Source organism: Channa argus, chromosome 13, assembly GCF_033026475.1.
Source record: "Channa argus isolate prfri chromosome 13, Channa argus male v1.0, whole genome shotgun sequence".
In the NCBI taxonomy this organism is placed as follows: Eukaryota; Metazoa; Chordata; class Actinopteri; order Anabantiformes; family Channidae; genus Channa; species Channa argus.
In genome coordinates, this window is record NC_090209.1 from 23,179,584 (window position 1) to 23,203,993 (window position 24,410).

At 42.5% G+C, this 24,410-nt stretch overlaps 1 protein-coding gene across 14 annotated transcripts; it reads right to left on the reverse strand.

Annotated features, from left to right (window-relative positions):
- Positions 1 to 417: 417 nt before the first annotated feature.
- Positions 418 to 20,959, reverse strand: snphb (syntaphilin b). Of its 14 annotated transcripts, XR_010916426.1 has the most exons (10): positions 20,582 to 20,957; positions 16,961 to 17,129; positions 16,104 to 16,147; positions 12,343 to 12,466; positions 11,232 to 11,384; positions 7,490 to 7,669; positions 6,838 to 6,942; positions 6,121 to 6,270; positions 3,985 to 5,987; positions 418 to 3,893 (listed from the first exon to the last, which is right to left on the reverse strand). XR_010916426.1 is itself a non-coding variant. In XM_067528273.1 (9 exons), the coding sequence occupies exons 4-9, from the start codon at positions 12,390 to 12,392 to the stop codon at positions 4,037 to 4,039; spliced, it is 2,589 nt and encodes an 862-aa protein (XP_067384374.1). In that variant the 5' UTR covers positions 12,393 to 12,466; positions 16,104 to 16,140; positions 16,961 to 17,129; positions 20,582 to 20,956; the 3' UTR covers positions 418 to 4,036. The 14 variants fall into 14 exon arrangements, 13 of the variants coding, with proteins under 13 accessions (XP_067384374.1, XP_067384371.1, XP_067384377.1 ...); XM_067528273.1 differs by having other exon boundaries at positions 418 to 5,987; positions 16,104 to 16,140; positions 20,582 to 20,956; XM_067528270.1 differs by having other exon boundaries at positions 418 to 5,987; positions 20,582 to 20,956.
- Between the last annotated feature and the right edge of the window lie 3,451 nt (positions 20,960 to 24,410).

Genomic DNA, 24,410 nt, shown 5'->3' on the forward strand with positions numbered 1-24,410 from the left:
TTACCTTGATGGTGTTGGGCAGTACAGTCATCCTCATACCAATCATGCATAACTGAGTGAGCATAAAGTCCAGGCCCTGAAAGAGTTCAGTTTAAACACACACGGAATGACCAGAAAGATGCATATTAACTCAAATCACCTGGAACGATATTTGAAAAAAAAAAAAGAGAAAAAGAAACTGCAAGATAGTTCAAAAACAGAAAAAAAGACCACAGTCCAAAAAAAACCCCAAACAAAACTAGTAAAACTAGTCAAGAGGAGCAAACAGCACTCGTGGGGTTGGGTCTTTCCCTTGTCTGTGAGAAAACAGGCTCCTGGCCCCAAACGTAGTTGGAGAAACAGACTAAAGTAATTCTACAATAAAAGGAGGGAAAACAAACAGATGGAAGATTCAGAGGAACAGATGAAGACAGCGGAAACTTTTCTCCATGCTCTTTAATAAGGAATCGAGGTCTTTCTTTATACAGTGAGTGAATGGAGAAATACCCTATTAATGTCTTTTACTGTACACACTACTATTGCCTTTAAAATAGTCAATTTACAATACATTATCTTTAGACTTTAATAATGCCAGCTCACTTATTATACAAGATATCGAATGTCCTGAATGAATGGATGTTAAAGGACTTGGTACAACCTCTGTATACATTATCATAACACACAGTCTATGGAGCACAGACAGACAAGCAATAAAGCTTAAAGTGACAATACACATTCAAATATTGACAAACACTTCCCACCTTTATCCTAAGAAATAGCCATCATCATCATCATCATGAGGGTCTAAAGGATATACACAGCGTCTCACTACTACAGCTCAGCTGACAGAGCAAATGAAACAGGGTCATAATGAGTTACAGAATAGGATAATGGCCTCATTGGCATTATAATGTATAATATCAGGGAGGAACAATTTCCCTCAAGGATTAATAATGTCACTGGACTCACTAAACCCTATTAGGGCTTGCAAGTGAAGACCTACATAAGCAGGCCTTAAACATTGTTTAAAACAAATATATATTAAGACAGAAAGTTGGTGCTTACACAGTCCCCAAAGTCCCCCTGAAACTCCCCACAATTTGTTTGCAAAATAATTTAAATTCTAACTTGTCTGCACGTGATAATAGCAAACGAGAACTCCAATATTTCCTATGTGCAATGGAGATTTCACTCAACCTCTTTGATAAACATACCACATCTCCACCCGCACCTCAAGACATAGCATTACGACTTCTCTAGCGGCCCTTTTTGCTCAGTTGCCCCGTTAGTTACAATTTTCTCAACTTGCTGATGTACAGTAAAAATCATTGGACTTTGATTAATAGGGATTTTGTTTACGCAAAACGATGAGAAGCGGATGCCGCGTCCCATATTGTGTCACCCTCGCAGGATTTTATGGCTTTTTGTAAAAAACATGAGACAGGTTTTGGCAAAGCGCTTCATGCAGTGGAGAGATGGGAACACAACTACTGCAAAAATACCGACAATGACAGGCGATGCTGAGGAAAGGTCATGTGAAACGGTGGCTTTTCTAGGGCATCTGCTCGATGTTTTCATGGCTCTGTCAGATCAATGAAACTAAATGAATGAGTGGGACATGCAACAAAAGTTTGCATGGCCTTTACATACATATTCTGGACAGATTGAAAGAGCTGAGATTAGAAGCTCTTCTCATTGGTAAAAGGCAACTGCTTTGCAGCATTCACAAAAATAACATTTATGCTTATGATAGATTTTATGATCTACCTGAAATGTCTGCAATCTCTTAATCAACCATTACCGGTTTCAAATTGTCAGCACTATGCCAAACTTAAACACGCTGCTTTACAACAGAGCAAGCAGTTACAAGTCAGCAGACATACAACACTTTGGATACACGTACAATCTCAACTTCAAGTAATTGTTTAAAATTCATAAAGTGATTAATAGTGCAAAGTATGTCAACCAAATGGTAAAAAAAAAAATATTCATAATGCTTTAATTAAAACAGTTCCGCTGGTTGTGCACGGGTGTTTGTTGATCATGTCTGACTCACGACAGACAGGTTTTTGATGGTACTGCCGCAGGCTGCTTATTTGCCCTTTTCACACACAGAATTAAAGACTCAGCAACGTGCCACCAGATGCCACTTTTCATTAAAGTCCTCTCATGGTAAACACACAACCACACAGCGCAAACACGCTGATCAACGGGATTCCAACCCCAATGTTAGAGTGTCACGTGTAGGCAACGTGTAGTACTGCCTGTCTATTTGCAGGGGCTGACTAACACCTGTAGCGTGGACTTGAAATTCACAGCAGAGTGCATTGACACTGCAGCGCGGGCGAATCAAATGTTAGCAGAACTATATACAGCACAGACGGCACAGCTCTCTTCCTTTGAAGTGTCCAACTTAGCCAGCGAGGATCTTAAAACAAGTGTCCGCTCATTATAAGACTTAGCTCCATACCATACATGCTGACATCAGCCTACTCTTTCCCATAGCGTGACTCCCGACAACAAACCCTCTAAGGCAAACATGAACTGAACAATTTGTGTTGCTAAAGAGGAAGGAAAAAAGTCCCAGCATGCGACTCGCTCTAAACCCACAGCTTAAACGTTCTTAGAAGACTTGTAGGTTTTTGTCACACCCGCTTTAAAAAAAATAAATAAGATGTTTTAAATTGCAAGGTTTCTCCAATAATGGATGGATGGAAATTAGGTGGAATTAATTGTTGCAATCGCAACATTGCACATTATTTAGGAGACGGCTTCAGTTTCTACCCAGAGTGAAGGTACTTAGTTACATTCTACCACTGTTGATTAGTGAGCCAGCTGAGCAATTCACTCGCTTCACATTTGAGGCCCAGATGTGAGATTGGCATCAATCATCTGACCACAGTAGGCAATGGTTGAAAATGCACATTGAAAACCTAGAGAGATGCTGTGCATAGAAAGGATTAAACACATTATGATATCAGGTTATCATAAAATAAGAAGCACTTTTTGCTCAACTGAATGAATGTGTAAATTTACAGCCATAGTGAACGTGGGGGGGGGGGGAGGCTGGAGTGAGAATGGAAATTAAAAGCAAAAATCAAGTGATTGTCAGACATAAAAGTTTTTCTAGCCCGTCTTTCTTTGGCCAACATGAGAAACACACATACACACTGCTCAAGCAGTTATTGTACAATCTATATCCATCAGAAACCTGCAGATCAGACAGAATAAATAAATCTAAAAGACGAAGCAGCTGTTTTGCTTGTATTATCAAGGTGCTGTGAGGCCCAGGCAAACATCGTACATGCAAAGACACTTTTCTGGTAGAAGATTTTATAAGGAGAAAACCGTTTTCATACTCTTTACTTTGCGACCGTCTAAAACCGCTCCGCAGTGTTTTGCTCGCTTCACGGTGTGACCCCTGCATACGAACGCCAATCGACCACCAATCGCCCGGAAATCAGACCCGCCTCTGCCTGGCAGAAACAGCTGAGTGTCTGTGGTTCCCACAACGCGAGCAGGTTCTGAAGGTCAGCGAACCCACAAAAGTTACTGTGTTGCTTTTTTTTTTTTAAAAGTCGAATGTTTTAAGACATATCTACACTTTCTGTGTGATCATTACTTCGTCAGTGAGCAAACTGCAGAATGCCAACTGTAGGCAACGAAACCATTTGGTTACAGATGTGCAAACTCTTATTACATACGCATATATTGGATGTACACGCTCACTAGCACATAATCATTTAAACATGTTTGAATTCAGGGAGAAAAGCAGACCAACAGACAGCCTGAACACTTACCCTGCACTTAAAACTATAACAATCAGGATCAAGCTGGAATCAAGTACAGATCATTGATTTCAATCGGCTCTTTCGGTTAGTAGTGTTAGACATCTTGGTAGCAACAGAAGGAGCCTGTGGGTGAGAAACAATAAGCAGCAGGTCAACAACAGAGTTTACAGCTCAGAGACCTTGGTTATGAATTTCTAGCTTCTAGGACCCAAACCCGTTCAGGAGACGTCACGGACGATCGGAGACACGTTGAACGGATTCTCCCCTTATATCTGCGATCCACCCAGGTCTCCCCCGCCTGCGGGGTAGTGCCTCAGCCCACCTCCCCTGCGCAGCGAGTGCAGTGCCACAGTGCAACAGCCTCGCAGCAGCGACCCTATGTGGTACATGGGCTGTCCGGCACGGGCGGGGCCCCGGCACAGCCACGCAACCGTCGGCACAACAGGGATGGCCACTGCTAGCAGATCAACTAGGAAGTGACGACTCCAATAGCTTTTCTGAATTGTCCCAGAGTCTGATTCATCTTCCTCCTCTGCTGCTGCTGCTGCTGCTCCCTCTGTGGCACCCGGTTCTTTACTTTCGTCTTCGTCATCGTCCTCATCACGCACCTCCACAACTGTGAAACCAGCTATCTCCTCATGGGAAGTAGATCTCCTTGGTTGGGAGGTATGAGGCTGTTCGACACCTGGTGATAATCCTGGGTTACTTCCACTCATGTTTTCCTTCTCTGCCTGAGTTGGTCCTGCTAGCATGCTAACGTCTTCCACACTGAGGTTTTCCAGTGCTGTCCCACTCTGCCTACCTTCTCCACAGCATCCTACAAACTTAAACTCGCGGTTCATCCCTGCTGATGTTGCTGTTGCCTCATCCAGTGCACCCTGGTCCTCCGCCACATTCCCACCTACTGAATCCATCTGCAGCAGCTGCCTTTCATCCTCCTGTGGGATCACTGTTGTTTCATCTTGCCTCTGATCTGCAGTAGTTTCCTTCTCTCTTTTTTCGTTTTCCTGCTTTTCTTCCTCTTCCACTCCTTCCTGCTGTCCACACAGAGGACTCTCCATGGAACACGCTACACTAGCTGACCGTGGTAAGGGAGGGAACAGGGGTGTTTTGGAAACTGGGATCGGCTCAGTAGCTGTACTCATGACCGTTGCATTGGTTACCGAAGTCGTAGTGGTGATAGAGTCCAGCTCCTCCTCCCCCTCGTCAGACAACCAGGTGGAGGTGGGGCTGCAGGCCTGCGAGCGGAAAGTGCGCTGCTCTGCAATGGTATCCAAATCAGAGGGGCAACCAGTCGCTGTGGGGATGGGGCAACTTTCCGTTTGAATGCCCGTCTCCCGGAGGGGATGAAGGTACAGGTGGTGGTGGGACAGGCAGGGGTGGCTCATGCAACCTACTCCGCCCAGGCCGCAACGAAATGGCGTTAACCTCTCACCTGTGCACAGCTTCTCATAGGTGGAGGAGTGTGGCATAGGGTGGGGCACAGGGTGGGACAAACTGTGAGGGAAAGAGTGAGGTAAGGTGTGGGAGAAGGTGTGAGGCAGAGTGTTGGGCAGAGAGTGGGAGAAGGTCTGTGTGTAGGAGTTGAGTAAAGATGCCGTTTCCTCGGTGAGGAAGGCGGCCTCCAGCAGGAGGTCAGCCCTGCTGGGGACACCGCTCTCCCCGCAGCACACAAAGCCGCTGTCCTGGGTGCCGTCACCTGACAGACAAGGAAAGTCTTGCCCATTGGTGCTCCGGTCCACCAGTGCCTGATCGCTCAGCTTGGTGTAGGTGGAGCTGCGAGTCAGAGAGCGGGCTGGGGAGCCATCACAGGAGCAAGAACCCCTCCCTCCCACTGTCAGTCTGGGTACTCCCCCTGGACTTTCCCCTGATACTGATGCTGGAGCTGAACCCCCGACACGGGTCCGACAGCCTGGTATGGCTACCCCCTCTTTGGCTAATCCGGCCTGGGCTAATTCCATACTAAGCAAGAGGTTCTCAAGCTTGTGGTTCTGAATGTTGATGTCTTGGAAGTACTTCTGGACCCCTACATCCCCACTGAGCCCCCCGGCATCACTGAGCCTGGCACGGACAGTTTCCACGGCCTGTTTGAGCTGCTGGATCTCCTGACGCGCCTCCTTCAGGGCCAGTTGCGCCTCGACACGATGACACTCCTCCTCAACCCAGTCCTCCTGCATCCTGCAAAGCTGGCCTCTCAGCTCATCTATCTCTGTGTCCCTTCGAGCGTGAAAACAGGCAGGAGAAAGACAGATGTAAGGGTTAGAGCCTGAGTGGTAAGGGAACACACTAATCAAACAATCTGATTTTGTGGCCATTGTTGATCATCTTATTTCCATTCTCAGATCCTCACCTGTCTTGCAGAGTGTTGATGGTTTCTTTTAGCCTGGCCCGCAGGTGTCGGATGCACACCTCTTTTTGTTGCAGGGGTGTGAGGTATTGCTCTGGGAGAGGGGGCTGAATACCATGGTTATCCGTACACGAAGTGTATTTCTGGTGACGTCTAAGAAACACAGAACACAATCAACAGTGGTGCTTTTTAATTTTACCGCATTCACATGTCAACTTTAAGAATTAAACCTTAACAAGAGTTGTAAAGAGCTAAATACTCCAATAGGTAATAAAGGAAAACAAAACTATTATTCCAGAACAACGTAGAGCCGAGGGAAGCTAGAGATAATTTTCACACCTTTGACATAGCAAACAGTTTTTTAAAAATGATCGATTAAAGCAGCTTGAAGAGATTGAAAATAATTTGACAGGAGATCAAATCATTTGGATTGTGTCATATCAGCACTGAAAGAGCAATAGGCAAAGCCTGAGAAACTCTAGGCTGATTCCCGAATTTTTCAGCTAATTGGATAATGAGGTGAAGATGAAACAGCAGTTCAGCCCAATTATGAGGTTATGGAATAGAAACCTATGAATATCAAGCAGGATTTTATCATGGTGAAGAAATTAAACTGAATTTCAGGGTCAATCTCTACTTACACATTTGCCTGTAGAGAAGTGCAATCAAAAGCATATGAGCTCTCAGACTGAGCAGGCCATGCCGTGTCTGACATCTTACCCTTTTGTGGGGCTGCAGTCGCTGCCTTTACAAGATCCTGAGTTGCTGCTGCTGAGGGAGGCGTTACCATAGGGATCTCTATTGCTGGGGGCGGCAGGTGTCCGTCTGGTCCAAATTAAGAGGAGACATGTTAAAGTGTTTCTGAAACCACCATGAAACCAACAGCCAGACAGTGATGTGACGGCAAACCATCGTGACACTGTTCAAAACCCATAAAAATCATAATAGCGATGAATGGAGCAGACTTTAATTCAGGTCCACTGACATGCCACTACAACACAGAAGTGCACAGACAAACAACAAATACAGAGGCTGAAGTCAGTGCTAGTGGACAGCAGGTCTGCCTAAGAACATGGACACACCCTCCTGTGGGCACAGACAGTGATGTCGCAGTTTGTTTGTTTTTTTAGAAAGGGAATGTGCTCTGCAATGATGAAAACGACTTACACACCTAATAACACAACTATGGAAAGCATTCCTCAAAAGAAACAAAGTGGGGAGTGTTTTCTTAAACAAGAAAAAAAGAAACCAGGTCAGAAAAGACACATCTCTCAACATCATGAAGCATTCACAAGGGGGGGGGGTCTCATCATTGCCATGCACCATAGTAACAACACTGATTGGGAGGAAATAAGAGGAGCTCATAACAGACCGAGAACGAGGGGTGGAGGGAGAGTTTGTTGAACGGCTGTGGCGGTCCGGGGACTTGGTGGAGGTGTATCCCTTAGTTGGTGACTTGGTTGATGCATAGCCTTTAGTCGGACGCATTGAGACCATATAACCTGTCTCCATGGGAACGTAGTCTAGCTCAATGAACCTGCAGTAGTCAAACCTGACCAGGCAGAGACAACAGGGTGTTAAATCACAGCGGACAGCAGACGACTACACCTGAACGATACAGTGCAGCATGCTATGAACGTATGCATGCTGTTCTACTGCAGTGAGACAAAGCTCTGAGCAGGAGGGAGTTCAGATGGCATATCAACAATCACTCAAACCCTGTTATGCCCCAAGAGACGTGGCCCTCTGAAAGCTTCATAAAGGGGGAGGACAGATACTGTAGCTCTGCTTTCACACTTAAGGCTGCTCTCTTTAGTTTGCCATTCAACACACAACATCAACATGAAGTCATCTGCAGCTTTGAGGCCTTTACGGGCACGAAACCCATTCTGAAACGTGCAACCTGAAATACTATTAACACGAGACGAAATGTTCAGAGCCTCTAATGGGGACAGAAGCTGTAGCGCGGCAGCAGTGGGAGCAATGGCGTTTAATCTAAAAGCCTCATCATCTAAAGCATTGCACTTCAAAACAAGCCTCCACACAAATGTCTCTACACAACATATCCAGTTTGACAAATTTGTGGACATAAAATGTGTCAGTAATCAAATATAAAACAAACAAACAAAAAAAAGACTAACGATTGTCAGAGGAAGTCCAATTTTACAACCTGGGCTACCAAACACCTCCAGAACAGTGTCTCTACATCACCTGGAAATCTGTCCTATGTATAGCATCTCATATCTAGGATGTAGTTTGCTCTCTGCTCCCTCCTCACCCTTTACCAGAGACAACCTCAGGGCAGATTATAGTTTATAGGATTGTCACCGTCGCCTTCATGGCTCTAGTTTTTTTAATAATTTCGGCTGTCAGATTTAAAAGTGGGCTTGAGCTACGACAACAGTGTGAGCCAATATTGCATAAGGAGATTATCGTGTTGGCATGAGAGACTGATTAGTGTAGTCAGAGTGAGTGTGGAGAGAAGACAGAGACGCTGACTGGATGGACAAAAGTACTCTTCCATACTTTAACTGAACTTTTTGAGGAAACCTTCAACCTTCCTCCAGCTTAGGTAAATAGACTTAACCCAACATCTGCCACAGCTGGCCAAGGAGGGGGAACACAGAGTGGCGTGAGGGGGAAACCCTGCGTTGTGTCCACAGAAGGACAGTGTGGAGACGGACCAATGCTTCATTTCAGACACCAGGAATGCTGGAGCAGGAAGGGGGGTAAGTCCACAAATTGATATGTTCCAACTTCTGATTAAGTAAATACATGATCCATGTAATACACAGCCAACAGCAGGGCCCCCTCAGGACCAGGGCTTGGAATCTCTGCCCTACACAACTAATATCCCATTGGCATTTTTAATTACCAACCGTCTGTAAATGTACCACATGACAACATTTAAATATTTTGTAAAATGTGCTTTCAATGTGCCTTGTGCAGTGTGCCAGTTTTGGATTTGAATTTCAGCCTGATATTGGTGGTTAAAGCAAATACCAGAAATAAGGGTTGGACCTTGCTTATTTTTTTTTAAATAAAGGCTATTGTAAGGCCTGAGGAGACCACACATACCCAAACATCAGATTTAAAATCATGTCACAAAGACACTGGGTGTTAAGATCATATATAGCAACTAGCCCACTGTGTAGCAGCTGTTTCTATCTATGATTTTCAAGAGCATTGTCGTTAAAAAAAAATAATAATAAAAAAACTACTCAAATGAAGCTGCCAGGTGATCAAAAGCAGCAGTGATCAAATTCCCAATTCTGCTTTACAGGCACCTTAAAAAAAGAAGCACCGGAAGTTTGGATACTGGATCTACCGGGCTGTTTCCTCTTGCTTTAGGTCTTTACATTTCACAAGATGAAAACCTGCTGGCTCTAGCTTCATACTTGAATACATACAAAGGTTCAAACGAGAGTGGCATCAATTATCTCGTCCAGCTCTTTGCAAGAAAGCTATTGCTTTACCTCATGTCGGATAATCGACAATTTGAAATACATATTGCAGAGACACGTAAAACCACATGTAGCCTGTCCTCCAAAGAATATTGTTGAAAATAAGTAAAACATATTTTACTTTCAAACACTGCTGCCACACAAGTTGAGTATCACAGTATAGTAGAGTTTAATCAGTGGTAGCCGGGAAATGGGACCTGTGATGGGCAACTTCTGTCAGCATTCTTCACAGATAAGACCAAAAAAACTATAATATAATATTTATAATTGATGATATTTTTTAAAATATAGGAAATGTTAAAACTGTAAGTGGACATGACTGTTGCCCAGTCACATTGGAAATGAGGGGAAAAAGCAGTGGCAATCTTAGCAGCCAGGGATTTGGACACAGGACACATTAACTCCACAGATAGTTCACTGGAGACGGGATGCGACTGTTCAACATTACACAAAGGTCGCTACATTTGACACAAGGCGTCATTCTCACTTCTTACACAACTGTGTTGCGGTATATACCAGCTTCCCAGTGTTTCTACCAAGAGCTCTGAGAGAAAAGTGTCCTGTGTAATTAGTTCAGGGAGCAGGGCCACACATTGACTACTGAGTAGTCCTTTGAATATAATTATGACAAAAGCCAAGACATTAACAGAACAGAACCGAAACAGGCAGGGGGGGAAGCAGCTGAGTCAGCTGGACTGTGGGTGGTGGTCGGGTGGATGTAGTGGTTGGAAGTGTCTCCCAGGAGTTGGCGAGTGAGGGAGCGCAATGCAGAAAAACTCCTTAGTGCAGTTTTTTTCTAGTGGAGAAAAAAAAATAAAATAAACCTTTGCTCAAGAAGCTCAACTCATTTTAAAGATAATCCAATAAGCACATTATCTTTTCAGTCAATGTCAGTGCACAGGTGCCGCTGTGGTGAACCAGTGATCACTTATGATCACAGTATGTATCCACAGCACAATAGCGCTATTTCTACCATGCATGTAGCCACTAAACACAACTTCATGTGAACAAATGTATTAAAGTGACACTATTGTAGTAGCAGATCCTATTGAACTTAACTCTGTCTCTGATTTTACTCTAAAACAAGTGTTAAGTTAGATAAACTCTTCCTAAAAGCCTTTTCACTTCTAAAGTGTAACACACAGTTTTGAAAGTGTCAGTATCTGAGCTAAGCAGCCAATCAGGGTTATGGCAGGATAAACAGTAGTACTCCACTAATAATAATAATAATAATAATAATAATAATAAAATCCTGCAACGGGTTTCTTTTAAAATGCCAGAATTTAAAAAGTCATGGGGCTCATTAAAGATTAACTAATTAGTTGGCTACAGCTGGGAAAAAAGGAAAAAAAATACTTCTTCTGCTTTTCTGAAAATGAATTTGTTATTGATACTTGTCGAATGGAAGCGAGAAACTTCCTTTGGGACCAATGGTTTCAAAACGAAAAACAATGACATTTAACTGGTAAATTTACCACTTCTATTGCTGCAGACATGCAGTACTTTCATGGAAAGTGGAAGAAGAGCTATAACACAGGGAGCATAAGTATTGGCTGTGTGCTGTTTGCTCTCGTTTTAGTGGCTACAGTGCACGCCGGAGCTCCAGCTACGCAGCATGCTCTCTGATAGTGTAACTGAAGCGTGTCTCACGCAGGAGCCGCGGGCACAGGAACGGCCACCGGCGCTGTGGCCCCTGGCTCGGCTGTCCCCGACCCTGACGCCGGCTTGGGCACCGGGACGGGGGAGGACGCCAGTATTTGCTGCAAGCGTCGTTTGGGCTGCAGCACCTTCAGAGGGTTGAATCTGGGGAAAAGAAATGAGACAGAGGAGGACACCACAGCTGCAGATTGAACGCTCTGCAGCTCCACACTGCAATGATAATAAAACCACTACAACCGCCGTAACCACACCTCGACTCCAGGACGCCTGTGACCCACACATAAACCTATGGTTGGCAACATCTTTAAGGGGAACATCAATCAAACCATTATAAGTCACTTGACACACAGGTGTTAGGTGAGATTAGAATTACTTTGGATGCTTCAGCTCACCAGCAGATTGCAAGGCCAAGATGGCTTTTCCACGGTATTAAAGTACTGACTGGAAACTGGAAGAGAGATTTTAACAAGTTCAGCAAGTTCTCAGGGCACCACTTTCTAATACAACAGCCTTTATAAAAGCTGGCAAGGTTGTTTCTGGTTCTTTTAAGTTATTAATAACAAGGACCACTAGTCTTTCTCTTACAGTCAAATGTAATCAACACTACAGGAAACTGTCACAGCCTGGTTCCCTAAAGGAATATTGCTATAAATGGATTAGAACTAAATCAATAAAATACAAATTATAAATGATTAATATTTTAAATCCTCTAATGGGGCTCTTATTACAAAGTTGAGTGTCTTTAAAATATACAATATTCTACAGTAAAAATCAACAAGCAAACAATAATATTTAATAAAAATTATTAGAATCCATATCTAGCTTTATTTTTTAAATTATAATTTACCATGTATTGCTTGACTTGCTCAATCTGCCTTTGATAAGTACCACTGAATGTTTGGGGAAAACACTGACATTAGATAGTTTGTTCACATTAATTCTTTACAAAACGAGCAAATGAGCACAGACAAACAATTAGAGGCAATTCAACAATCCCATAAACAAAGAAGAACCAAATGTCTGGTAGGATAGGACGTGTATGTGTGGCTAAGAGAGGAGAAAAAAAAAAAAAACAAATCAGGGTTTCTCACTGGTTACTTACCGCCGAGAGCCTGACGTAGACCTCCGAGTGGCTGGAGCAGGGGCAGACATGGGGCAAGACAGCCGACTGCACAACCCAAAGTTTCCTCAGCTCCGTCTCTGTTCGTCAGCTCAACCTTCAGAGCCTGGAGGGGAAAACACATACACGGCCAGAGCGTGACCACAGACACCCAGGAAGAAGAGAGTGGACAGCAAGAGGAGTGACGGAATAAGAAATACCAAAATAATTATGGTGACCCACACACACACACACACACACACACACTAACACTCACACACGGGATGGGTTTTGCTGCCTGCTTTAGTGATCGGCTCTGGATGTTCAGCCTACAGCATGACGCGTTCGACTCAAGCTCGCAAACACTGGGTACAGAATTTCACCAACCAATCACCTCTGGCCTGCTTGTGTTTCTAAGCTTCTGTTTATTTGCTCTGTGTGTGTGTCACCCAATGTCAGAGTTTTCCTGTGAGTACAGAGACATGGGTTTTCTGCCACAGCTGTGGTTTTTCCAGGCTCATACAAATCTATAAAAAGAAAATATAAATTATAAATTAATTCCGCCAGGATGTATTGTGAGATAGAGAAGCACACTGAGAGTGAGAGACAGAGATCGACAGAATGGAAAGGAAGTGGAGGTTTCTTTTCAACAATAATACATCACGTACAACTTAAAGGGCTCCTGAGGGCCAAATTTGCACCTGCTGAAAGTCACGTTCCTGCTTTAACACTGTGCTGTCTATATATGCCAACCATGCTTGGGGGGGCAAAAAAACTCCCCAGTCAGTGAAGGAGGTTACGTTGTATGTAGGTAGATTAATGGAAATTCAACTTTTGCGTGGTATCGCTCTCTGTGTCACTTAGCCCAATTAAATCCTGTTAAGAGAAGAAAACTATTCTCCACATCCAAGCTCTACTTTACCACCTCCGTCTCTTGGATTTATGATACTTTATTGTTGTCCACAAGAGTTTGCAGACCCAGGTTTTCAAACATAATTTGATTAATTTTAGGTTTGTTAGAAATTTGCACCTCTAGAGAAAAGCATCAACAACAACTGGGTCTCCACCTCACTCATTTTGCTACCACGCCTGCTTCTAGTTAGTTGACGGCAGCAAAATCCCACTAAAAAGTTACTCGTTGGAGGTGACTGCCTCGCCTGGCACACGTCCACCTAAAATATTGTAATTCGGACAACAACAGCATCATACATCATTACACATAACCCCATCAGCACTACCAACAACAAAAGATCAAACTCTCATTCCAGTTATTAGGGATCCTGATTTCTGTATGCAAACAGGTTTATTGTAAACTGGTGAAGCAGACAGACACACATCCAAACAAACTTCCACAATGCCAGATGAATGTGTGTGTGAGGAGTGAAATGCTGCCTTCTCATTAAACTCAATGGAGGCCTGAAGTGCAGTGTGCACTTATTTCTGCTTTGTTTCTTCTTATTTGGTCTAATTTGTCCCGACTGACTTCCACATTTAGCTCCATCTTCGCAAACTAACAAAATCGACATGATATACGTTTAATATTAAAGCTTGTTTTGCTAACTTACAGTGTAACATCAGAGTCAGTGTACAGAAACTATGATCAAACCATGGGCGGCCTGTGGAGCAAAGGGTAGAGCATTAAGCTGGGGGACAGACGTCTATAGAATCAGATCCCAGCCCACTGCTCGCCCCAGGGGGAGGGGTCAAATGCAGAGAAACCATTTTATTGTAACGTATGCAACATGTATGTGCACCTAAAAGTTATAATAAATAATAAAATTAAGCTAATGAATATTCTAGGAGTAGTTTTACTTTAGAAACAACATCAACCTCAGACCAGCTACTACACGGACAAGCGATCAATCACAACACTGCCTTGATTCAAATGACCCTCTGTTTTTTTTTTGAATGACAGAATGCCATTTTATGGGAATTATTTATATAGGAACTGTTGTTATAATATACAGATATAAATACATATTTTTCTTCTGAATTATAGTCAACGGGCCTATGGCTTGCAAAATAGTTTAATTCATGGGTTTTGGTTTTAGTCTGTTATCAATTGGTCTATATAAAGGTGACATAATGTGATAATCAGAGACCGAGTGAATCAAATCATGGAAGAGGAGACAGGGTGCAGGGAAGATGAATGGAACAACCTTGCAGCCTTACTTAAATCTCACTCACTAGACCAGTTTAGATCCAAACCACAGAACATTATTGTTTGCTGATCATTCAACTAATTTCACAATAGGCACACTGACCAGACAGAAAAAACATTATTAGGTATTATTCATGTCACTAGTAACATGAAAAATGGTTTATTCAGGACATATTATTGTCTATTAGCAGTTATGATTTCATTAGGATCCCCACACAGTGTGAAACAGACCCAGGAAGGCAACGTGTTCACCAGCTCTGGCTGCTGTCACAACAGATCAAACCATATCAGAGCACATCATCAAGCATTTATTAAGTTAGGCGTGTTATGTAACAGCATCTGCAGGCACAGGACAGCCTCAGTGAGGAAGACACACAAGCAGCGTCTTTGCTTATAGGACAGAAATGGTGAGCAGTTAGGAATATGTGAGAGTGAGTGAGTGAGTGAGTGAGTGAGTGAGTCTGTGGAAAGGTGTGATTACACACACATGCACTCACGCTGTGCCATTTTTTAATCCCCTGTGACTGCAGCAGAAGAGACACTTATGAAAGACACAATGTCCTTGCTATGAAAGATAAATTGGTCTAAGCTAGTGTCTCCATTTAAAAAAAATCCACAACTGAACTGAGAAAACAAGACTCAGTAAAGAGAAAAGACAGTTTACATGCAGGCACAAAGTGGGTAATAAAGCCCCCCACCTTGTCCTCACCTCGGTGGTAATACAACTCGCGACTTGCACCCCACAGGTCGGACAGAGAAAGTGTGGCTCACAGCAGCTACGCTCGAAAGTCTCCTCAAGACTCTTGCATTCCCTTCTGACAAACATGGAAATCTGTTTTGGACTGTTAGACAGCTCCGTGATCTATAACACTGAGCCAGTGCCTTTAATGCAGGACTACCATTCAACAGTCAGTCAGTGTTTGGGTCCGTTAGTGTGCTCAGTGTTGCTCATCCAAACACCCCTCTAGTCCTTTACAGCACTGTTGCTGTGTGGTGAAGGAAAACCGGAAACCGATCACCAGGATGTGCTAGATCATGGATAAATGCTACCTTTGGACCGTGTGCATGTAGGTCACATTAAGCGAAGGGCTGTCACTCTAAAAATCATGTTTTTTCCCCATTTTAAATAGCAGAACTCTGAGCTCTAATTAGTTATGACTAACACCATTATCCAAGAAGGTGAGATAAATATTAGGTGGATCCAGCAGGTGGTTTGACTGGAAGCAGCAGGATGATTAAGCTGCAGTAGTAGCATTTCTAGTGCTGTACACGATGTCCCAAGAAGGGAAGCGTCAATGTGATTTAAATAATGAATCTGTGTGCTGGATGCAGCACTGCATCTCTGCAAAGCAAACACTCTTAACCAGATCATGATGACTCACTCTTATCTGGGTAGACTGCACACTCAGCAGCAACAGTGCGACCCACTATTTATGGTATTCTGTGTGCAATGAATACATCTGTGCATGAACAAGATAAGATTTGATGTAAAACATTATTTACTATGTGTGGTGAAGGAGTTATGGTCTGTTATGAGTTAACTGAAAAATCCTTGACAAAACAAACTTTTATGATAAAATAATAAAAATAAAATAATAAATACTTGCGTATTTGTCAGTCCATGTAGTTGGGTCTGGTCCCTGTAGTCTGCAGCAATGCCACGGGAAGAAAACAAGACACATGGGACTCACGATTTATAATGAACACAGAGGAAACACCAAGTTACAGATAAAAGCAGCTTTTCATGTATTTGATCATGGTTTCCTGTGATTGAAAAAAAAAATCAACTAGTCAACAACAGAAGGAAAGTGTTAAAATGTCTTCTGTGGAAAAGACCTTCGGTGCCCACAAGCTTTTAGGTCTAATTGAATGTGGTAGTGGCCGCAGTATCGGCCCTTATAAATATATAATTGAAGATTTACTTTTAATAACAGTCATACGAAAAAAGCTCCATGCTAGTTGGCTGAATATTAGTCAAGCAACATGGACATTACTGGATAGCAGTGTGATAGCTTGCATCCCGGCACCATGGAACATGCCACATACTATGGCCGGCTGTTTGGTTTTTTTAAATCTAAGGTCAATCAGATGTGCCAGCCTCAAAGTAAAACATATTGGTTGGAAAAAATAAAAAAGTCCTACCCACCTGGATCAGGTGTGTTCAGTCAATCAAAAGCTAGAAGATACCAACTCACTTCATCTTCCCCCTCTCAATCTTCCAGCTTCTGATTGACTGAACATACCAGTTTAAAAAAATAACAACAACACAGATTTCCTATATAGCTCATGCATTGCAGCAGTCCATATTCATGCTAGATGATGAAGTAACATAGGGGACACTACCATAAGAAAACATACCACAGGACTAAACAGCAACATCATTAGTGGCTACACTTTCCTTCCAGGCTCTATGCTTCCATGACAAGCACGTGTACTAGTTGGAGACAAGCACATACTCACGTTTTTGTGAAAAATATGTTGCGTGCAGGGCTCAAACAGTGACGCTGGGTTTTCACGGCGTACACAGATCAGGTCATTCCTGCAGAGTCACCCTGCTGCTGCAGCAGATGCAGGGTAGCTCAGCTGAGATCCAGCAGAGCACAGCAATAAAGATGCCGTGCAGCTTTCACTGAACCATCAGTGAACAGGACATTTAACCACAAGGGTGAAAGAGAAAATGACAGAAGAGAAAATAGCAAAGATTGATCAAATCTTCAAGTTAGACAGATTTTCATGTGCGTTTGCTTTAGATGAAATAGCTTCTTTCAGACTTTTTACCCCATAGTCGCGCTGTAATTTGACAGGGTTTAGCCCTCATTTGAATTTAAGTGCCTAGTAAAATGCACGTGGCATTAATTCAACTTCTATGGCATTTTAGACAACTCTTATCTGAGACCACTGGGAATCTCACATTTGCACTTAATTAGGTCAAAAGCTCAAAATGTCTTACACTCATGAACAAAGCAGAAACGCTTTAAAGCATGTCGGGGAGCTGCAGCTTAAGTGCTTATGCTAGTAGTTCATGTGAAGTGTTTTTCCTTAAAGCAAAGTCAGGCAGAGCATTGATAAAAATGGGAAAAAAAATCAATATTCACAATCATGTTAATACCATGTTGGAGGAGCCAAGAGAAGCTAGATACATTGATTTCCTTCACTCTCTGTAGATCAGACTCCATTCAGGATCATGATGCACTAATGCACTGAAAGTCAGGAGTGATCCTTTTCTTAACAGGAAAACATTACCATGTCCTCATTACAACAAACATTCAAAAGGGGCCATTAACGCATCCATCAGGCAACATCATAAGCATTACAGTCATGTTTCAGGCTACAGTATAAACAGACTAATACTCACTCTTTTAGCTCTGTTCTGAGCCATCACCTAACTCTGCACTTACACCTAACTCTGCACTTACTCTGCTCTACATAGTAACTTTCTCCTGTTAGTTTTGCTTTGGGGTTTTTTTTGTTTTTGGTCCACAACCTTTACAAACAACTTCTAAACTATCTGCTCAGAACCAAGAGCAGAAAGACAACATTAGCAATTAGTTTGCTAAACGTTATGGAGAATTTAGCACCTCAAGAGCCAGATACTTCCTCCAAGTGTTTGTGAAGACCAAATTAATGCTAATACAGCTTCATAGTATGTGCTTAATGTGTAAACAGGAAACTGTTTGCTAACAAGTTGCCATATTAACATACATAGGCTAATTCATCATAATGTGTTGCAAATACATCTTATGGTTGCTGCCTCCAAGTAGCAGAAATTCTGCTCATGCATGACGCATAAACATTTTCCGGTATGGTGCTGTGGGAAGTATGGACAAAACCGCATTTATCCATGTTTACTGTACAGTAATATCAGAGGGTCGTTAAGAGAACAGTCATCAAGAAACTGAAACACTTTGGCTGATCCACAAATTATGCCATCGTTTTATAAAACGTAGTTTTACTTACTCAGGTCTTGACATAGTTCCAGACATAACATCCTGAGAACTGAATGAAATGCCACAAAGTGTATCAAGGGGTCACGAGTAGACACAGCTTCTGTTTCAAGTGTAAGAAGCTAAAGCGTTTGGGCACCAACCCAGGCCAAGGAGGAAAACCAAACTCTCTTTGAGAAAACTGCTTGAACGGCCTTACACACTTTTCTTCCCCCCCCCCCCCCCCCCCCGCCCTCAGGGCTACTCAGATATCGTAACACTATCATGCTTCTTTTGGATCTAGTTTGACTAGCACATGTACACAAATGATATTAAATTTCCGTATATCAAAATGTCTCGGTACTTGTAGCTGAAAAATCCCTCCAGATGACATCACTCGAAAGGAAGCTTTAGTTTAGATTATGTTGACTTGTTGCTCACATTATAGAGTTTGTAATCATGGTCAACCAGCTTTTCCAGAGCTCCGACAGATGACATCATCTTAACTAATGATGAAAAACTTCTCTGGGAAATGTTTTTCAGCTAGAAGCAGAGAAATATTTTAAACCATTATTGCACATTTACATCTTAAAGTAAACGCATAGAAAGCAAGATGAAAAAAAAAAAAAAGTCGCCCTTTGAGATTTAGTGCAAGCAGCTGAGACTGACAATGATACTTTGCATGCAGGAGGAAGGAAAAAACAACATTCAACAACACAGCCTCTGGAGATTCTGCACAAATAAAGACCTGAAATGAACTGTTGTACGTAGTCCTGCGAGATCACTGCTGCCATGTTACACAAAGATCTCAGGGATAGTTCTGTTTGTGTTTGATTACCAAATGAAGAAGTGGCCTAATTACACATTTTTCCCCATCACGGGCACATCAGAACAATCACCATGCTGTGAAAATGACTGCAAAGTCTCCATAGCGACGGTCAGTCCGCCACTTGTGAGGAACATGAGCAGTGGTAGAGTTGCCATTGGTTGTGAATGCCGAGGGAGAGGATAGAGGAGCCAGCTGATGACAAGATGGCCAAGGACAAAAGAGAACTGCACTACAGGACGGTGAAAAACATGGAGCTCTGTCTCTGCATTCACAGCATGTTTTGTTCTGTCATCTTCATTTTCACACGCGTCAGGAGTTGGGCAGCCTGTATGTACAGTAGGCTCATAAATAAAAAGGTCCATGTGCACAGAGGAATTACAAAAGGGGCATCGAGGCCAGACGCTCTAAAGTGACTGTTGTTGGAAAGCAATAAAAGAAAAGATAGACCCAAAACAAAACAAGTACAAATAGTGTAGTGTGGGACTGTCTTTATGTGGTGCATCTCTGCTGTATCTTATCATTTAATTCTGACAGTTGGGCATTTTTGTGTAGGATTTGTTGTATTTGTGTCAAGGTTAATCCAGAATTTTACAGAATCTCAAAACTCAGTTCTTCATTACATCCTTTCACGTTTGACTGTATACAGCATTGTTACATTTTGGAACTGGCTTCAAGAGTTTAATCTTGACGATGTAAAAGAATAATGTTTAGGAAATGGAATGAACAGTTAGGTAACCCCCAAGTCAGTGAAGCATTGACATGACAACCACACAGGAGCTGTGTTCCTGTCACTGTCAGGTGGTACGTACATACCTCAAAAACAGAAATGCTGCAAGGTCAAACTGCAGCACCAGGAAAGCTGTCACGACTTTGCTGCCTACAAACATGGATGGCACTTACTTTGGGACACACAGAGCGTTTCCTCCATGCAGAACCACTGCAACGATGAAATGTCGTTGCAGTGACTACGTCTATGAAATACCTCGCTTGTTGTTGTCCTGACACCGGTGCACAAAATACACGTGACGCCTAAAGGCCTTGGCCACACGCACAAACTGGGCGCACAGGATGACAAGACGCGCACGCATCTGCTTGCGCACACTGCGCAGCATTTCTCCATCATCTGCACCAAAATAAACAGACGGGGGATATAGCCGGAGCCATGTGGACAACGTTTTCAATAAACGCCGAGCTCCATTCACACAATATTTCTAGGATGATACTTGCACACTATACTCTCCACTCTAAACACGCATCCTCCGCAAAACGACACCTCTGTCGCAGCCAATCGCACAGATGATGTTAATAACAAGCCCTGGCCTCCCTTACCTGTGCCCCTTTCCTCCTAATGTTTAGTCCTGTCGTGGTTCCATCGTCTCGGGTCTCAGTTTCCCTGCGGCTCGTCGCCAAGAGCCGCTGGATGCAGCGGTGATCTTTGCTCACACGCTCGGAGAGGGGAGGACAGGAGAGAGGAGAGGAGAGGAGAGGAGAGTGGGGGCTGGACCAGGGGGACGCAAGAGGTGTGCTCGATGGCTGCCGCGTGAGGAGAAACACAAGGGCATATGGATGGAAGCATCTGCGTCACGTTACGTCGGATATTTTTAAAGGGAAACACCACGGTGCATGACTTCCTGTCTTCACACCGGAGAACAGAGCTGATGGAAGCTCGTTTTATAGACATCAGCCTGGAAAATGACTAACACTGCAAGCAGAGCAATGGCACAGAACAGTATTAATTCTTACTAATCTAATACATCACTCGTGACCATTTGAAGACTGAATTTTGCTGATTTAAAATCAGTTCCTGCTGCTTATAATAAACGATAGTCACTCATTTGCAGATGTTGCTGCGTGGCCCAGTATTGGTTGTTGCACAAGTCACATTGTCTAGCAGTTGTCTTGTTTTAGAGAGAATGTTGCACCAATTACGATCACAATAAATATGAATCAAAAGGCTTGATGGAAGGATGCGGGAGAAATGTAAGACCTAAAATCATTCTAGGTGCTAACGCTAGGGGGAGACAATGCAGAGGGAGGAGTCAAAATAATGACTTAGATTCAAAAACTCTAATTGAGTTGTGGAGATTTCATCATTTGAGAAGCTTCGACTCCAAATCACCACTTTGACAGTTTAGGCTGTTGAAGCCCACCTGCTGGAAAAGGACTGCTGTGGGATTACAGTGGACTTATTTCCCGTCCTGATGTTACTGTGATATTCAGTAATGCTTTAATGCAAAGTGAGTCAGTCCACACAGAAAGCAAAGTCTATATGCATGTCAGGGTTCATGTCACCACTTCACGTCCTTCACACGGAGAACAAACCCGCTTATAAACACACGGTGCACAGGGTTGGATTGGAGATACAGTGACTATAAAAGGGACTTTTACCCTTGCAAATTTTCACATTTTCATTTTTTAAAACACTTAATCGTGGTTTATTTGTATGGTTTATTTTGTACAAAAGATTACCAGAAAAGGTTACATCAAAATTACATCTTCTAAAGTGGGTGGAATACGTTTTATAGGCACTGTACTACTCCTAGTTGTAAGGATTTTACTTAACTGATACCCGTAGCTTTGAGATACAAAAGTTTCCACCGTTTGTGAAAAAGGAGGAAGACCGATTTTATACCCGTCACCCCATCATCTTGTTGGGTCACACAAAATGCAATGTAATAATCGACAACGAACAGAAGAATAAGAGGAGGAAAATACCCAAACAACCACAGTCAGCAGCACAGGCAAGTGGTTGGCAAGTGTATTTCAAAAACATTGAGGCAAAATCCGGAATACAAATTGTAAAAGTTAAGGAACCTAATTTTCCAAAAGATTGTTACTGTATTGAGAGGCTACACTGCTTACATACAGTATATAGCAAAAGCCCACTGTATAAAATTGAAATAAAGTGTAGAGCAAAGGCACTGATCACATAATCTTGTCAAGCACTTATAGCTCTAATGGCTGCACTGCTAAACCTGCAACAGCAGAGGTCACTACATCATTACTTTAACTGGTCAGGTCCACTTTCTCAACAGAGATGATTCAGTATAAAAACAAACAAATAACTCAAAGAATTTGAAATAACCCAAACCTAAATCAGTTAAATAAGTGGAGAACATTTTAGATTAAAATAATAATAATAAATAAATAAATAAATAAATAAAAGGGAGGTTCAGGAGCTATTTTGGCAGGTTCAGTGTATCCTAAAATCCTATTATGATTGGCCTTTAACTTATATTGAAACAGCTGTTGGATTTAAAATAAAAGATAAATAAATGAAATAAAGATTGTCTGTAAAAGGTCAGAGAGGATTGAGTATTATGAAATGTGTCATTTTCGGATAAACTGCAACCGGAATTCCAATCAATGGAAATTGTAAGCAGGTTTAAATTTAACATCTTTACCTTACAGAGCACACAAACCAAAAGAAAGCCACACAAATTGGTTCTGACAACGATAATGTTTCAATGTCAGTAAACAAACTCTGGAATCGAATATGTTGGAAAGTAATTTATTCTTCAACATGGTCATTTTAGCATTTGAATGTTGGGAGCAAGGCAAAATTGCACAAATTAAAAAAAGATTGTTTTGATCCTCTGCATAGTAGGAAGAAATAGGTACGTAAGCAGAATGTGTACACAAAGTCCTCAGGCTGCAAAATGCATCGACTACTTCAATCTAACAAGTGTCTCCGGTATGTGTCTGGAGAGGTCATTCAAGAAACCAAACACATTCTGGTTAATCATAAGAAACTACATCAGCAGCAACATTTCCCCACATGAAGCCTCTGTAAATGTTTATAAAGTTCTTCAGTGGTAATACGCTCAAAAACATATCTAAATGTGAATAGGTGATGTCAAGGCTCCTGTGAGCCAGACTCATTTACCAGTCTGGCAGCACTGTCAAGACAATACCTTCTAAAGGTTCCTTATTGAGGCCTAACCCTTCTAGTCAATGGGAGAAGGCCAATGTGGGATGGGAGCTCATATCTGTAAATCACCGTGCTACACGTCTACTGCTCTTCTAGACAAGGCCGACTCGCTAGAAAGGTCCCAAATCGAGCCTTAGTAGCATACAAGGAAAAGAGCAAAGACAGAAAATCTCAGCTCTAAAAATGTCTCTCAAAAATAATCATTTAAAATGGGATAGACAAGATCAAATTTAAAACTTGATTATGACAGGTGACATTTCTGCTCGACTCTTATTTAGTGTTACTTCAATGGAACAAATATCTGAAGAACTGGACAGAGTTGAGGGATTTTGAGACTTACGGCATTTTCTGCCAAGTTAGACTCTTTTCCGAGAGGTACTACACGTGCTGCTAGCCCGTTTTCTATTTGTGTATAAAATGGTAAAACTTCGGCACCACTTAGTGGTTTTATCAAAAAGAAAAGCTCAAACAGCAGGTGTGGAGTGGGGCTGTGTGATGGAAAATCGAGTATGATTAAATGATTGCATTTTACCTAGTTATGACACCTTTTACTCACTGTACTATTGAAATGTTGTTCATACTTTGTCTTATATACATGTTTTGTGTTGAAGTGTTTGCAGAACTGCTCCAAGGTCAGTTATTGTCCAACAACAGACCATCGCACACTGTAGTGACCCAGACTCCCTCCATGCTCACAGGTCCTTATCAAAAGGCTGAAAAGGGAAATGGTTTCCATAAAAGGAGAAAAGGGTTGGGGGCAGTAGCCTGAGGGTGGAGAATGTTCTGCCCAGCAACAGAAGGTTATAAAACTAATGTGTGATGTATGAAGTTTAGAACTGCACGGGATGGAGGCTTCAAACTCTGTCCATGTACTTCTGTCTGGCAAGATAATAAAACCCTAAAAGACGTCCTGGATGTCGAGGCCTCTTTACTGATTACACTTGGTGTCTAAGACCAGATATTGTCTCATAGTTCCAGCTCCTTTAGTGATTCACGTTTGCCTGTTAGGGCAGAGACACCCCAAGCGAAAACTAGCGGTGACGAGGTTTCTTCGGGACGCCTTTATCCAGTCTAAAAAGGGGAACTTTAACACATTGTGAAGATTTCAGCTAAAGGCCAGCTGACATGTGCATTATGTGCATGCATGACAGGAATTAATATCAGTACAAGTTTACCACACCAGCAGGTGGTGGAGAGTGGAAGATTGATCCTCAGACCTAAAAAACA

Excerpts from the sequence above, each read along its gene's own strand:
- snphb (XM_067528271.1), bottom strand. The coding sequence starts at position 12,392 with ATGTCTGCCCCTGCTCCAGCCACTCGGAGGTCTACGTCAGGCTCTCGG. Across the intron at positions 6,943-7,489 it reads CCCTCCACCCCTCGTTCTCG|ACGGACACCTGCCGCCCCCA; the intron begins GTCTGTTATGAG and ends AATTTGGACCAG. Across the intron at positions 6,271-6,837 it reads GACTGCAGCCCCACAAAAGG|ACGTCACCAGAAATACACTT; the intron begins GTAAGATGTCAG and ends TGTGTTTCTTAG.